Source organism: Drosophila takahashii, chromosome 2R (assembly GCF_030179915.1).
Source record: "Drosophila takahashii strain IR98-3 E-12201 chromosome 2R, DtakHiC1v2, whole genome shotgun sequence".
Classification (NCBI taxonomy): Eukaryota; Metazoa; Arthropoda; class Insecta; order Diptera; family Drosophilidae; genus Drosophila; species Drosophila takahashii.
Genome location: NC_091679.1, coordinates 22,860,113 through 22,876,285, shown reverse-complemented (window position 1 = coordinate 22,876,285; position 16,173 = coordinate 22,860,113). Strand labels below are relative to the sequence as shown.

At 39.3% G+C, this 16,173-nt stretch overlaps 1 protein-coding gene across 3 annotated transcripts in view; it reads right to left on the bottom strand.

The window, feature by feature from the left end:
* LOC108068349 (broad-complex core protein isoforms 1/2/3/4/5) overlaps positions 1–16,173 on the bottom strand; it is a 55,762-nt gene that overhangs the window by 5,884 nt on the left and 33,705 nt on the right. For all 3 annotated transcript variants that reach the window (XM_017157846.3, XM_070213520.1, XM_044392784.2), the window contains exon 4: positions 144–1,112. In XM_017157846.3, coding sequence (XP_017013335.2) covers positions 144–1,112 — 969 coding nt within the window. The remainder of the gene's footprint in view (positions 1–143; positions 1,113–16,173) is intronic.

Sequence of the window (16,173 nt, the reverse complement as noted above, 5' to 3'; positions counted from 1 at the left end):
AATCCAGATTCGGGGTGGAGAGAGAGATAGGAATGTCAGGTTAGCAAAGCAACGTTCATTATACCTGGGGAGATCCGATCTGCGATCTGCGATCTGCGATCGACGAGAATGCTAACTAAACCAAAACTAGCTAACCAACTTACCATGCCCATGCCTAAACTAGTCATATTTTTTGAATCTTTTCCGTCGCGCGCTACTACAATTTGTGTGACGATGGCTTGGCCGGTGGAGGTCACGCCGCTCACGCCCGCTGCATTGTTCGAGGCGCTGGATGAATTGGACGCCGGCGAGGCCACCGATTGCTCGGTCTTGCAGATCTTGTTCGGCTTGTTCTCGTGCTCGTGATCGTGACTGTGACTGTGATCGTGGCTGTGACCGTGACCGTGTCCGTGCGGATGTCCTCCGTGTCCGTGTTCGTGCTCGTGGTCGTGATCGTGGTCCTCGGCTTCCGAATCGTCGCCTGTTCCCGACACTGGTATATAATTGCCGTCGGCCGTCTGCTGAAGGCTCACGATGGAGTTCGGATTTTGGCCCTGGATGAGAATGGTCTGCGGGTGGTGGTGGTGCGCCGGCTGCGGTTGCTGCTGCGATGAGCCGCTACTCGAGCCTCCAGAGCTTCCTGCTCCTCCGCCCGACGGCAAGTCCGGGGACTTGGAGCGCTTTAGTCGAGACTTGCGGGGCGTCGGCTGCAAACCGGATGGCGTCTGTGGAGCCTGCTGTCCGCCGGCTGAGCTTCCGCTGCTGCCGCTGGCCGAGGAGCTAAGCAATTGCCCGGATAGGGAAACACTTCCGCTGGGCACTCCGTGCTGCGTCAACAGGGCGGCGTTGATTTGCTGCTGCTGCTGTTGCTGCTGGGCATGCAACTGCTGCTGTTGCTGATGCTGCTCCTGTGCCTGCTGCTGCTGGTGGTGTTGCTGCTGCTGCTGCTGCTCCAAGGAGGGCGAGGGAGCTCCGGGAACTATGGTGGCGTTAACAATATTGCCAACGACCGCCTGCTGAATGTTCTCTGAAACTGTGATCGTTGCTGTGGCCGCGTCGTTTAGGTCATCCGCATTCTCGGCGGTTTCGCAGAGGCCTTTGATCTTTAACTGCTCGGCGGTGCGCAAGAGGCCCTGCAAAAAACAAGGAGAATAAAAGGATTTTAGTCATTTGTTCAACTCTCTGTTTGGAAACTTTCTCTTTAAGGGATTAATTTACAAATCGGCAGTTTAGATGTCCTTGCCCATGAATACCCCATTGTTTTTAAACGACAAATTATTATAAAAAAAACACAAAACATTAAATTCTAGAATATTAATTGTGTATGATATCCAAGCAAGCGCTAGATAATCTAGAGAAACCCATTCAAATTTTAAGCTACCTAAATTTAATGCGTTTAAGGTTCAGATAGTTACGTAATCACAAAAAAGTTTCAAAGTTTCAAAATGGTAATATACTATTTAATAGTATACCCACAGAAAAATAGTACTTTTTGTGTATTTTCTTTCTGTGAGAGTAACTACTGGACGGGTCCAATTTACAACTCGATGATTGAGGATGATTATATTGGTCAATTTTCTCAAGCAATGCATTTTTTTTATTTTTTCGAAGCCTGTTTTAAGTTTTTTTAAAACCCCAAGTAATTGGGATCACACCTGAAAATCATATCTGAGATCGAAATAGTCACGTTTTTCGAACCGAATTTAAGTAAACTCGCATTAGAACATTTGTTTGATAACCAATTCAAATTTGGGCTTTACACAACTCATATGATATGAGATAAAATGGCTAGTTGCCTCGTGCTTCAAGGATATAATCGTATGCACCACCTCAGCTTTTTCCCCCAAGGCCTCACAGAGTTTCCAAGTTTCCCTTGGCAATTTACACACATTGAATATGGAATGCGGTGATTTGATTGAAAAATAGCCTATATCGGATAGTTGAAAGAGTTCCAAAGTGCCGCACCCATTCCGACAGAGAGACGCCCGGGGGAATACATAACAGAGCTTAGGTGATGGAAATTTGTTTCCATTTTTTTTTCTTCGTTTTGGGATGTTGGCATGGAGGCGGAGGTGGGGGTGGGGTGGGGTGGTGTCTCGTGTTTGTCCATGGAGCGCTGTGACAGTCATTACGGCGTCGCTTGTCTTGGCATGGTCGGTCACCAGTGTCCACAGCAGTGTCCGTTGCCCAACCCGTCCAACAACACTTTCGCCATCGCCATCGCCAATGCCAACGCCCACATACCCAAAACCGTATACCACCACCCACTTCCACTCCCGTTCCAAACCCAATCCACTGCAGTTGGCAGTCGCCGCAGCAATTGGACAGACAAATATTTACTTCAGAAGTTTTTCTTTTAAGCAGTGCGCAAAAGCCCCCCTCCTCCCCCGCACTCCCTTTCTTTCCATTTTTATACATATATTTTTTTCCATGCTTCGCATTTTAAATTAAAAATACGGAAAAAACACTACGGCTCACGCACACTCCGGCAGCGAAGAAAAAATTCTTATTACCGCCTTTCTGCGAGGAGGAGGATGAAGCTGGGGAGGATTTGGGATGGGATGGGATGGGATGGGATGGGATGGGAATGGCATGGGTATATGGGTAAGGCTCCGGTGGCCCGAGGTCTCCTGGCGAAACAGAAAAGAAATTAAGGCAAAAATTGAGTAGGTTGAAATTTGTGTACCCGTTCTTTCGGTTCGCTCAAGCCGCAAAGAAATGCTGCCCACCCCGTTGGGTTCGCTTTCGTCGTCGTCGTTGTCGGCGTCCAGTTTGTGTGTTTTAAAAAAAAGAGGAAAAAATCTTTTCTTCTTCGACAGCAAAAAAAATCACCAAGAATGGGGAGGGAGGAGATGAAGAATCCTTCGAATAAATGAAAGAATTTTTTTCCAGCTGTAGATGCAAATGGCAGGCGCCGGAAACGGAACTACAGGCCAAGAGGATGGGGTGCACCGTCAGGAAAGGATGCATGATTGCTCGGCTATATATGAGTGGGTGGAGGCGGCTGTGGTCGCTCTGCTCATCAACGCCAAGAAGACTCTTCCTCAGCCTCAATCCCCCCCCTTCCCCGTATTTATTTATTTAAAAAGAAAAAAGTACATAACAAATTTACGCAACTTCTTTCCCAGCGTTTCCTTGGCCCTTTTCCCCTTTTTTCTTTATTCCTTGGCGCTGTGTCCAGCGCACTTTATTAAAAACAACAAGTACAAAAGAAAAAGGCTGAAGAAATTAAGAAGGAGCCAAAGAGTTCGGCACAGAAAATTTAAATAAATTGCGGCAAAAGGGTTGGAAGGTGAGCGACGACGAGAAACCGAAGGCGACCCAATCCCGATCCCAATCCGCCTCCTTGGCACAATTTTTTTCTCTGTGCAGAATTTTCCTTGTTTTTAATTACGACAACGACAGAGCACAGAGCGCTCTAATGGCCGTGAGGGCACACCCGGACTTTGGACTACGGACTACGGACTTCGGACCTCGGACTTCTCCGGACTGTCCGGGTCTTATGTAAAGCAATACACACACACAAACTCTGAAAAAAAGGCTGCGTGGCAAAGTCTTGGCAAGGAAGTTGAAGAAAAAATTGGCATTGGGCAGGTATATGTATGTATCCAAGAGCTGCTACCCCAAAAAAAAAGAACCCGGACAAAAATCAAAGGAGAAGAGCAAAGAAAAATCACTGCCCCTCGCCTGGTTTTGATAATCTCCCACTGCAAATTCCAATTAAAAACTCTTCATGTGCTAAAGTCAAATCAAAGAGAGAGAGCTCAGAAAGGGAGGTTGGCCATATCTCTCCTATTCCTATTGAAATTCTAACGCAATTAGTGCATGAAAATAAAGCGTCAATGCTGCGTATGAGTGATATATAGCTTAAATGGCACAATGGCTAGTTGAGTTCGGTTCGCTTCAGCTCTCTGGACTAAAAAACGGAGACCAGGACCAGTCAGGCATAATTGAAAAGCGAGACCGGCTGACAACCAGAGTAACAAGCACGTGAAGCGAAAAAAAATGGCTTCAAATGGTTAGTGAACAAGAATCGCACGGAAAGGGGGGTGAAATGAAATGCAAAAACCTTGATCAAAGAAGCCAAATCTGTCTAAACCATAAATGAACCAGGTTCGAGGGGCATCAATGTGACCATGAATGCAAAGGAGAAGACATTTTCAGGACGTTAATTAATAGCAGGATATTAAGACTTTCCTTTTTTTTTGTTGAAAAGTTCAAAAAGACGGCTATACTTTGGCTTGAATTGAAATACTTAATATACAAATAAACTTTTGATAAACAATAAAAAACATAAGATGTACTTTAAATATCGCTGGGCTTTCTCAACAAACTGTGTCTGATACTCCATTTAAAAACCTAAATACTTATAAGTCATTTCCCAATAAGTTTTTTATATTGCTTTCTATCAAAAAATGTACCTTTTTCCCATTTTTCCTTATTTACCACCAGATTTCATCAAAAATCTGGACGGACTTAAGCCCTTCCTGTCGCTCGAAATCAAGTACAGTACCAACCAATAATCCTAGCTACAAGCTCAAGCCCTGGAAAAATCGATAATTACTAATGTAACTAAATACAATTAAAAGCACAACCAAAAAAATTACACATACACATAGAAAGGAGAAAATCGCGGGCATTTTCATGCAGAGACAAATGAGCGGAAGGAAGAGCAGCAACAACAACAGCAGCAGAAGCTGAAAAAATCGGGAAAAATGCGCTTACTTACAGCCCAGTTGGCAAATGGGCAACCCAGGATGCTGCCCCATCCTACTTTTATTTCCACACCCCTTGGTCCGCTTTCCCGGGTTTTCCGCTGACTATCAAAGACAATGGCGGGCCCATTCAAGGGTTTAAAATTTCACCATTTGCATTTTTTTTCCCTCGATTCCCAACGCCCCTTTCCATGGCATTTTGCTGTTCAGTAATTTCATTTCATTTACCATTTTTTTATGCCGCTTCTATCATCCTTATCTTCGACTTGATTATTTTTTCTACATTTTCTTTATGGTTGCATGCATTTGTCATTGAAGTTTGGGGAGTCGAATTCAGAGCTTGATTAAATGCCCATTGAAGATGAATGAGAAATTACAAGGCGAAAAGGCATCAATATTGTAACTGAAACTGAAGTACATGTCACAATTTGTCTACATCGCCGATATCCGCCCACCCAAGGGTTGAAGTTTTTCCAACGGAGAGCATCAAAATAATTGCATGCAAATGAGCCACTGACGTGCGGCCAAAAAAATCTACATAATCCCACAGATGGCGGTACTACATACAGAAAACATTCACGGATTCGAATTTTAACACGTTTCCAATGAAAGCCCACAATAATGTATAAAATAAGGTCCTTAAAGGTAGAAATATGTTTCATTACAAGTTTAAGATTCGGAACATGGAGAAAGTTTCTATGCCAAATTATCAAGGTATTCATATAACCTTAGCAAATAATTATTCCCTATTAGGCATTAGCGTCGATGATTCTTCTCTTTAAATTATATTTTTTAAGCACAGGGTTATAGAAAAATGTATGTAAGAAGACATAAAAAAAAGCTCCCCCTAGTTCATTTTCCTAACCTATGGATTAACCCTTTTCATAAAAAAAAAAACATAATAAATTCAGTGAACCACAAATCAATTTCAATCTTGGGACCCCACTGATTACTCTTTTGGCATTTTAATTTGAACCCAGCAGCAAGTCCAAAATCAAAAAATTAAATCAACAGTGGGCACTCACTAACAAGTAATTTCTGATTGAGAGTCGTGGCCCCAAGTTGCCAATTTCTACACCGCACACTGGGCCAGCCGATCAGATTTTTGGCCAAAAATACGTTTTTCTTTTTTAAGAAAATGACCAAATTGAGTTTGCGATCCTTTTTATAATACATTAAACTAATTTATGCCAAAGTTTCAAAGAATTCGGGCAAGTAGTTTTCTTTTACCATATTTTCAAAGTGAAAAATTCATAAAATATTGATGGAAATGAAATAAAATTTAGAAGTCAAAGATGCTTATGTTGCTGTTCGACTTCTTTCCGAAACTTGCAGAAGGGATTATTTTCAACAAGTAAAAAATATAATATAGCTCGTATGTCTTACTTGTTTGCTAAAATAAATGTAATTGTTAATTTTTACGCTTTTTTTCAGCAAATGAGTACTTTGCTTTTCGAGTGCCTTCGAGTGCCATTCCCAAATTAGTTCATTCCTTCAAAAAAAAATTCGTTGATCAATTTACTAAAAGCGTAGCCCACCGACTCGATGCGGTTTTGCCTTAGTTGCCGGTAATTTTAGTTTTAATTGAAGGCTTAACTCAAAGTCGAGCTATTTTGAAGAGCTTTGCTAGAGAGCCCAAAAGTATGCCGTACTTTTTTCTTCAGGTTTTAGTGAACATTTGGCGTGATTTTAGTGTGACTAACATCTTAAATCTACTTTTTAAGTACACTAATCGATCATGGTATTTTCCAAACCTATATCTATCTATTTAATCAGGACTATGCAAATAAAAATGTAGCATACTTTTGTGATGACTTCAGAATATGTCAAATTAACATTAAACATCTCAAAAAACAATATTTTTAAACAATTTTTTTTACATAATTTGATTATATAAAACTTAAAAGGTAACAAGAACAAAAAAATAGAAATTTTTTTTAAATCGATTGTTTGATAAACGTTGATGTGGGAGCCTCCGAAAGTTGCACTTTTTAACGGTTCATAAATCTTAATTGACATAATATTTTTTAGTGATGTTAATTTTTTTAGTTTGTTTTATCTCATACTTTATTGTTTTCGAAAATGAAAGAAGTGCGTCTTCTAGTTATTTTTTTAAAAATAAAAAACCGAAAAGTCCGTAAAATTTTCCGACTTTGGTCTGGATTATCTATATCATATAAAATTCCAAGAAATTTTACTTGTAGTTCGTTGGAAAGTTCAATCTTTTAAGAAAAAAACGCAAAAAAATTCATCCTTCTAACTGTCCTAGGAAAGAAATTACAGATTTTTGGCCAAAAAATTAACTTTCTGGCCCAGTGTGCACCGTTCAATATTTACCTGCAACGAGACAGAAGAAAAGAGAAAATTAGCAAATTAGTTAAAATGCATAATTAGGTTTCGTAAAAATATTAACGATTTTATTTAGCCAAACCAGATGATGTAGCAAAATGAAGAAATTAATAATGTTTTTCAGAATGCCCCCCCCCCCCCCCCCCCCCAAGGCAGGGAATCGAGGGGAAATTTCAGCCGCTGGAGAAGACAGGGAAGGGGAAACTTTTCGAAAGCGGAACCAAACCAGTTGCTCCGATGGTTGAGTTTTGCTTGATCATCAATAAGAAAACAAAATGGAGTCGGACCATCGCAACGTTAACAACACCAACTAATTGCCCAGTTAGCGATAGATACAAAGATATATGTATTTATTTACAACACAGTAAAGAAAACTGCGAGCAGTACGCAATCTACAGAAAATTTATTAAAATACAGAATAAATAAAATAACACTGAAACTAGAACGATTTGTTGAGTAAATTTAGTGGGTAGGTTTCAAAATTCTTGACGAGAAATCGCTTAATCTCATTAAAATGAAACTCAACTAGAATTCAGTTCACATTTTTTCTTTGATTGTGGAGAACTTCATTCGGAGAAAATTCAAAAGATGAGGGGAAAATAAAAGCAAATTGGTAAGCAAGTAAATTACAAAATTGCTGATTGAGATACACATACAAATCCAAAGGTGTTCAAAAGAGACGGAAGACAAAAAAAAAAAATATATATACATATAAAGAAAAGAAAAAGCAACAAAATCAAATATTCGCTAGCTGCAAAAGTTTATTGAACTTTTTTCGACGTTTCGCTGGCTCTTATTATGGCTCCATTATATTGTTGTTGCCCGACTTGGGTAAGGTGTACGCCAAAGTTATAAAATCGGCAAACAACAACAATAACCGACGCATATTAATGAGTTTTGCATGCGACGCGACTTTTGGTTTTCACTCAATGGTGTGTGTGCGCGTGCGGAAGGTATTTTCATAGCCAATTAACAAAGGTGAAAGAAAATAATACCCAGTGGAAATAAGGTAAAAATGGAATTATTACTTTCAAAGACCATTCTACCATGGTACTTCTTTTGCATCTCTATTAATTGTTTGTTATAAGAATGTTGTAACTATTCTCTTGAAAATTGATTCAGATTGAAGATCTATCCATAAGCTCAACTTTGAACCACATTCTGAAAAGGAATACCTTTTGGTAAGTAAGGAACTATACTTTTTTACGTACATACATTTTTAATCTCTAGTAGAAAAGATAGGATAATGTTAAATATAGGTTCCAAAAAATATCAAAATGAAAACCAAGAAGAAAGTAGCTTTTGTGGGAAAGTAAAGCAAAGCTGAAGTCACTAAACGACCTTCAATCATAAAAAGAAAAGCAGACAAACCTTGGAAACCGCCATAAAAATCAAATAAAACAAATGCGAGTGAGAACAAACTGAATGAAAAGGGGGAAATGCAATTTTAGGTTTAAACCCCTCTTTCGTACACAAACACACACACGCACACACACTCGCTCCGCGTAATAAAAAGCGTGAAAATGTATGAATGAACGTCTAGCCCTCTCTCATTTCCCCCACGTCACTCCATCTCACTCACGCCCAATGTGTGTGCTTAACTTTTGATATTGAAATGGAGGAACAAAGCAGAAAAGAAGAGGAAAAATGGAATAAACAAAAAAAAAAATAAATTGATAGACTCAGAACGAAAAAGGGGGAAAAGCAAAGTAAATGCTAAATTTCACGAGCAAAACAAAGGAGCAAAGTAACAAAAAATAATCATAAAAATACTTAACATACACACAACCAGTCGAGGGCATAGAAGAAAAAGATGAAGAAGGCAAATAAGGGAAAACGAAAAATAAAAAACAAAAAAAGTAAAAGTTGAATTTTTCCAAAGAAACTGCAGAGCAAAACAGAGAATTACGCGAAAAATAATAATAATAAAAATACCAAAGCGAAAAGGAGAGACGCAAAGGCAGACACAAAACAAATAACGTGTGGGAGAGTAGAGTCAGTAAAATATATATATGACGATGGTACGGGGGCTCTGTAGGATGGGGCGGTAAGGTGTGACGCAAGTACGCGGCAGACAAACAGACGCAGCAGCAGCAACATTTTTATAGCCCTGTCTACGCGAAAAAAAAACAGAAAAAGAAAAAACGAGGAGCTGGAAAATATAGAAAAACGTGGCACAATAAGACGCCGTCGTCTCAGACGGAAAAAGCAGGAAAAGCAACCAAGTGGGGAGCAGGAAGTAAACCCATCAAGAAAAGGACCAAAAGAGGGGTTCCCCGAGCTTGAATACCATGTGAGCTGGCTAAACGGATACCTAAATAATGCCAGACAAATACTCTTATTTCTAAAACTCATTAGTCGGATTAAAAATTAAATGATTAATTTATAAATTAGACTTGGGAATTAGTTATTGTAAGTAACAAGTATTTCAATTACAAGCTCAGAATATAAATTAAATATACATTTTCGAAATAAGTCTTACGAATTAGTTCTTATAAGTAACAAGTATTTCAATTACAATTTAAATATTTCAAAGTGTGTAATTATAAGATTAACAATGTCTAATTTACTAACAAAAAACTGACAAAGGTAAATTACCTTTAGAAAGGGTATTACAAGAAGATGCACAAGTGCTGGGGGCTTACCAAACACACACAATCCTGCACTAAAGAATCAAAGGAAAGCGACCGCCATGGGGGGAGTGAAAGAGAGGGGTGTATGGCAAGCGAAAGAGACAGCGCTAAGCATGTTAAGCAGCTGTTAAACGGACACCAGCAGCTGCCACCATATGCACTTGTACTTTTGTATGCCCGTTGTGTGGGAGATGCTAAAAAATCAGGTGGAATAACGGAACAACTTTTGGCTGCAGCCCCAAAAATAAACGTTTATCGTTGTTATATTTGTGTACCACAAAGTAAACGACAAGGATACGTTGGGAATATCTTTTAAGTTCAGAAGCAAAGCTTGTTGGCTGTCAAATTGGCAGACAGGAAGCGAAAAATCGAGGACAGATCAAGAAACAGCTGGCAATTAAACGAGTTAAGGTTAATTTATAATATCCTAGTTATTTTTTGGATAAATCTTGAGATAATTAAGTAAATTTTATTTTATATATTTGGGGTTTTAAATTATTTATCAACACTTTTTCCCATGTCGATTGAACCCACTCGAACCCAATTGCAAAATGTAGAATTATCGTGATACAAATCGGCAAACTGCAAACAATAGCTTAAGTATAATGAGAGAAGCAGACAAGCGAACTGAACAGGAAGTGTCGGTCATTTGGTCAGAAAAGGGCATATTTATTGGTTGGATAGAGGGAAGGAAATAAAGCTTGCAGCTGAAATTGAAAACTTATAAAATCGAATCCGAGCGAACCTAAACTGAAATTGAACTCGTACTCATTGGGGGGAAAGGGCAATAAGCAGCGATCCGGGATGGGGATTGAATGGGGGATGGGACTGAGGATTCCGGATTGCGATGTCAGATAGGTTCCACCTTCTGGCTGACTCACACAGACTACATACTTGCATACACACGTATACCCCACATACCGATATACTGGTGAGGCCAAAATACAAATACAAATCGTGAGGCTTAATATGCATGGCTGGATAAATTGCTGGCTGCCCCGAGTCGTCGCCAACGTTGCTTTTACTGATTGAAGGCAGTCGTCGGCGAGAGCTCAGCTCAACTGAACTCTGGAAAAAAAGGCGGGGAAGGAACAGCAGTGGGTTGTTGGGCGGTAGGGATTCAAAGGGGGGTCCGTTATTGAACACAACATGCCACTGGGGCGGCCTCAGACGACGGAGGAGACACGACGATGACGATGACGACGACGACGACGCTGGCAGTCAGTCACTCAGCGAGTCTGCTTGATTGGACTTGGACGGACCTCGAAACGTGCCGATTCCCAGCTTGGATATATGCACCCTAGGGTGGTCCGCCTTTCAGTGTAATATTCAAGAAACTCTATCTTAACTCAGTCAAAATATATGCTTTTTTTTAAACCACTAGATGAAGCTGCCATTAAATATTAAATATAAAAAATAAACCAGGGATTTAAAAAAATATAAATAATAATAATATAATTCAAAAAATTAATTATAACGGATATTACACCTAAAATTAAATTTTAATTTGCTAAATATTGAGCGGTCCACCCTAGGGCAAAACATACATTTATATGTATGCTACATCGGGCCAGAGTTTTGTTTGTGGCTTCTCTCGGGCAAAGGTTTCGCCAGCCCTTACACACACAACCGTACACTCAACACACACTGGCACACCACACACTCGCTGCGAAAATACACGGTTAATTTGCCATTTTTATGGTTTCATGCCTTTGGCCTGGACAGTCTAAACAGAAACAGAACTACATAGCATACGTATGTACATTGTACATATATATTTAATCCCACAACTCAGCTCAATGAAATTTCATAAAGCAAACTTAATACAGATTATGCATACACACACTGTTATATCGAAAGATATATAACATATATATCCCGTCGGTCGGCTGTTTGTGCACAAATCAGAAACTTTGCCTTTTTCAGACGCAGGAGTAAAAAAAAAAACATTAAAAAAACAAAAATTTCAATTTCAAAACCCAAAGCCCAAGCTCAAACTCAAGTTCTCCCTTGGGCAGCAAGGGACGACTGTGTATGTCTATATGTAAGTCAGTATGCAAAACTTGGGCCAAAAAAATGTTGGGATGACGAAAGCCAAAAGAAGAAGATTCAGCACACCACACAAAAATCATCATCATTTATGCAGATTTCAAGGCAGTGATAGCGACAGTTTTTCAGAGTGTGTGCGGCCTTTTTTTGGCTTTGCGGGGGGATTCATGCGATTTGTCTCCTATCTATGTAGGTATGTTTATGAAGGGGAACCCAACTACAAAATACGTACATATGTATAAGGGAATATGTATGCCCGTACCATACAGTACGTATCAAAAGTTTAGGATAGTTTTCAATAACTGGGGAAAAGAAATTTAAATGAAATATTTACTTATTATTACTTAGAGTTTTACTATCTATTTTCACTCTTATTACATTTTTCTTTAATGTATTACAATATTATACGTTGGACTCTCAACGATTTTATCAAAAATTACTTTAAGTTTTACATTTTCCAAACGCACTGTATCAACATAGATATGCATAAAATGTGAAAATAAAATATAAATAACTGGACGCTATCAGAGCCAGAAAAAAAGTTCCACTTGAAACCGAGCTCTCACCCCCTCAACCAACCGCCCTTTTTTAAGCTTTTTGCAATGCAAATTTGTGTTTTTTATAGCAAAAGCACATGCATAAATACATAAACAAACACAGACATACATATCAATTTAAAGCCCTCTTTCAGTGAAACTTTCTTCCTATGGTGTTTTTTGAAAGTAAAATAAAAATAAAAGTGATTGGAACTTTTTCTGACTGATTTTAAAAAGCGATAAGAGGGCAGCCAATGAAATATTTATGCATTTCATACATTCGGAATATATGTATATAATATGGAGAGGAAACACCCGAAGATATGGGGCCGCCGCAGCGGTCTTTTCTTTCGGTCTCCCGATATCTTTTGCTGGCAACTTATTCGCTTATCGCTTTCGCAGAGTTTCTCACCAGACCTCTGCAATTTGAGACCCTAGAAAAAACTGAATAGGAAACTTTGTAGCCGGCATGAGAACAAACCAACTACTAAACGAAACCAAACCAACCCGAAGCAACGAAAAAAAAAAATAAATCTAAAGTGGCGAGTGAACCCTATAATCGAAATCGATTTCGCAATGAGGTATACAATATATATATATATATATAGGAGAAGCGACACCTACAAAGGGGCCATCACCCCACCTACCAAGACCGTTGAAATGGCAGCCGACCAAAGACGATTTGCCAAATTTGCTAAACTTACAAACTGATGGCAATGTCGTGATGGGTATTCTGTATTTTCGGTACAAATTTCTGTGTGCGAACTGGTGTGTGTTTGCATGTCTTTGTAAGTAAATTATGTTAATTGTATTCTTTGACTGTCACCGTATCAAACAACCCAGGCAGGCCAGCAAACTCAGGCCCAACAGTCCCAGCACCACTCCGAATCCCAATCGCAGACACATTCGTGTATCAAAGCGAAATAACAATGAAATCAGCCAAAATATTGGCAAGCCGAAATTTGAATACACTTGTGGGGAGTACTGCAATTTAATCCAGTAAGATCTAACTGCCTTGGAAGTTAAGAACCCCACTTAAGACAGGAAATCTAAAGCAATTAATTTGCAAAGTTAGGTTTACCCTTTTGAATTGTCAATTTTTCACATCAAATTAAAAAGTTTTTATTTTGTACTTGATTACCTTTTATATTCTTTATAATGTTTTATAGTAATTTTAGTTCCAGGATTTTTTATCTTTTTTATTTTTTAATATTAAGAAAACGAATCATCGAGTACGGTCTTTTTTACATACAAATATCCGTGTTTATTTGTGGGTACCCCGAATATAAGGTTATGTACAGTACAAATATATCTTTATCTGTACCGAACCGAGCTGTATGTGTGCACATGCGGATCGAAATAAAACAAATTGAAATTCATTTCGTGTGCGAAATGCCGCACAGGGGGGCGTAGAGGGGTTAAGACGGGAGAGAGCAGGAGCAAAATCATCCACTTGGGCCATTTGGCTCACCAAATCATTTTCAGTGCCCACAAGATTTAAATTTAAAATAAAAGAGCGAAAAAACAAAAACAAGCTGACATCCGTTTTCGAAAACCATTTTTCAAGTTCTTCGTCGATACCAAAAAATTATATCCCACTTGTGCAAGATTTTTCAATAAAGCTCTAACAAGCTGAGCGGAAGCATTTTGTGTGAGAAACAAAGGCTACAAAAAGTAAAATACAGAAGAAAAAAATAAAAACGTGCGAACCAAACTTACAAACAAGAAAATGCCGGCTCAAGTCGGACATGAGCTGAGAAACTTAATTTTTGGCTGAGTGACGACTGGTGAGACAAGAAACTGGTTTCCAATTGCCGGTAAGAAGCCAGGCCGAAAGGGGGAGGTGAGGGGCGGTGGTGGTACGCATGACTTCAGCAGCAAACCACAAAAATACGAGAAAAAAATACTTTGACGCGCCGTTTTCCCAGCTGTTTGTTGACCTCAAAGAGCCAAAGCCAAAGCTTGAAGCTAAAGCCAAAGCCAAAGACGGGACAAGTCATGGTTATGGCCAGGCCAAGTCGGACCGGGCCATAAAAGAAGAGCAGGCCGAGCGGCCGAGTTAATAATAGACAGCCAAGTAAACCCAAGACGAGCCGAATGAAAAAGAAACGCAGCAAGACGAGCAGAACGATACTGGTTCTCCAAAGGGGCTAACAGAGAATGAGAGAGACGGGTAGATCTGAAACGAAAGAGAGCGCAGCTGGGTATTGACTTGCACGAAGTTTTCTTGACGGAAGGAAAAGGAACCCAATAGAGGCGCCCGAATTATAAAACTAATAGTCTATCCATAATTGTATTAAATCAATTGGCTTTAATTTAATATATATTGTATTCCAATTTAAGCAACCAAATAGCAGGGTATATTTTATTTTAAAGATTAAATTAAAAATAATAAAACTTTCATATTTTAAAAAACTTTTTAAAAGCTCTGTTTGAATCATAAACGCATCTTTAAAATCCATTACTTGCCCAAAAGGAAACCAGTTTCCAGGGACTCTCAAAATATTATCTGACATCTTGACCAAATTATATTATTTTAATAAATAAGAACTAGAATTTTGGTTTCATTAGCCAGTAAATAAAGCAATTTAAGCCGTATGGTTTAAACACAATTTCAGTTGGTTTTATAATCTTAACCGCACTTGTATTCCCCAGAAAGCGGCGAACCGGCACAGTAAACTCATCTTATAGCATTTGTTGTTTAATTCTTTGGGCCACAATTGAGTAATCAAGCGTAAAGTCGGAGTGAATGAACACATAAGAGGGCCAAAGTGGCTAAAAGGATTTCCCCAAGAAGATGCAAAAATAAAATAAAATAAGCAGAAGAAAATGAAAAAAAACCGGGTTAGGGAAACCCGGAGAAGCAGTAGCAAGTGTCAAAAACGAGATGAAAAGCGCCAAAGTGACGACACAAAAACCTATAAAGACCAAGAAACGACACAAAAGCAGCAACAAAATATAAGACAAATCTTCAAGGACGTATGCCAAGGTAAACAGACACACATATGTAAGCCAAAGAAGGAGAAGAAGAAGACGGGGGAGAGCGAGGCACAACAAAAAATAAGTAAAAGTAGAAGAAGCAAGACGGCAAAAGAAAACGCGACCTGTTTGATGGCAACACACACACAAACACACAGAAAAGGAGATGTGAAAAGCAAGTGTAGGAAAAACTCGTTTCCAAAACGAAGAGGGTAGGGGGAAAACCCCCCAACAATCAGGAATAACTCGAGTAACAAAATGTAGGTAAGTTTTATACCATCGTCCGTTTCTTCGCCTGCTTCGTTTTTTTTTTTTTTTTTTTTTTTTTGTAAAAAGGAGTGTGTGTGGGGGAGGGAGGGGGACATAAAATTTAATCAAAAGGCAAACGTTTGAAAATGTGCCAAAGAAGGAGTAAAAGGAGAAGAAGGAGACGACGTGCGCGTAATGTGGAGTAAAAGCCAGTTTGATAACGGTCTATTTAGACCCCCTCTCTTTCTAGCCCCTCATGTGTGTGTGTGTGTGTGTGCAACGTCTAGCCTAGATTTACGGACATAAATTATGCAAGAAATGGAGCAGACAGCGAAAAGGAGAAGAAAAAGGAAGAGCCAGTGGAAAAAGGAAGAACCAAGCAGACTGACAAAGTCAAAGACAAGGTCAAGGTCTCTATTTCGCTCGCTCCCTTTTGTTAAACCTTGTCCAGAAGAGATGATAATAATAATAATAAAAATAACAAGGAGCAGAGGGCCGAATAAGAAAACGTGTTCCATTAAACAGGTTCTTCTTTGGCCAAATCTAATGGTCTCAGGTTGCCTCAAAAGGGAAAATTTTATGCTCATCTACCTTTTTACCTGTTTTGCTACCTGTTGCAATCCAACAACCAAAAAACCGAAAGTCACTTCAAGGGGAATACAAAAGACTGACCCTCCGCCATCC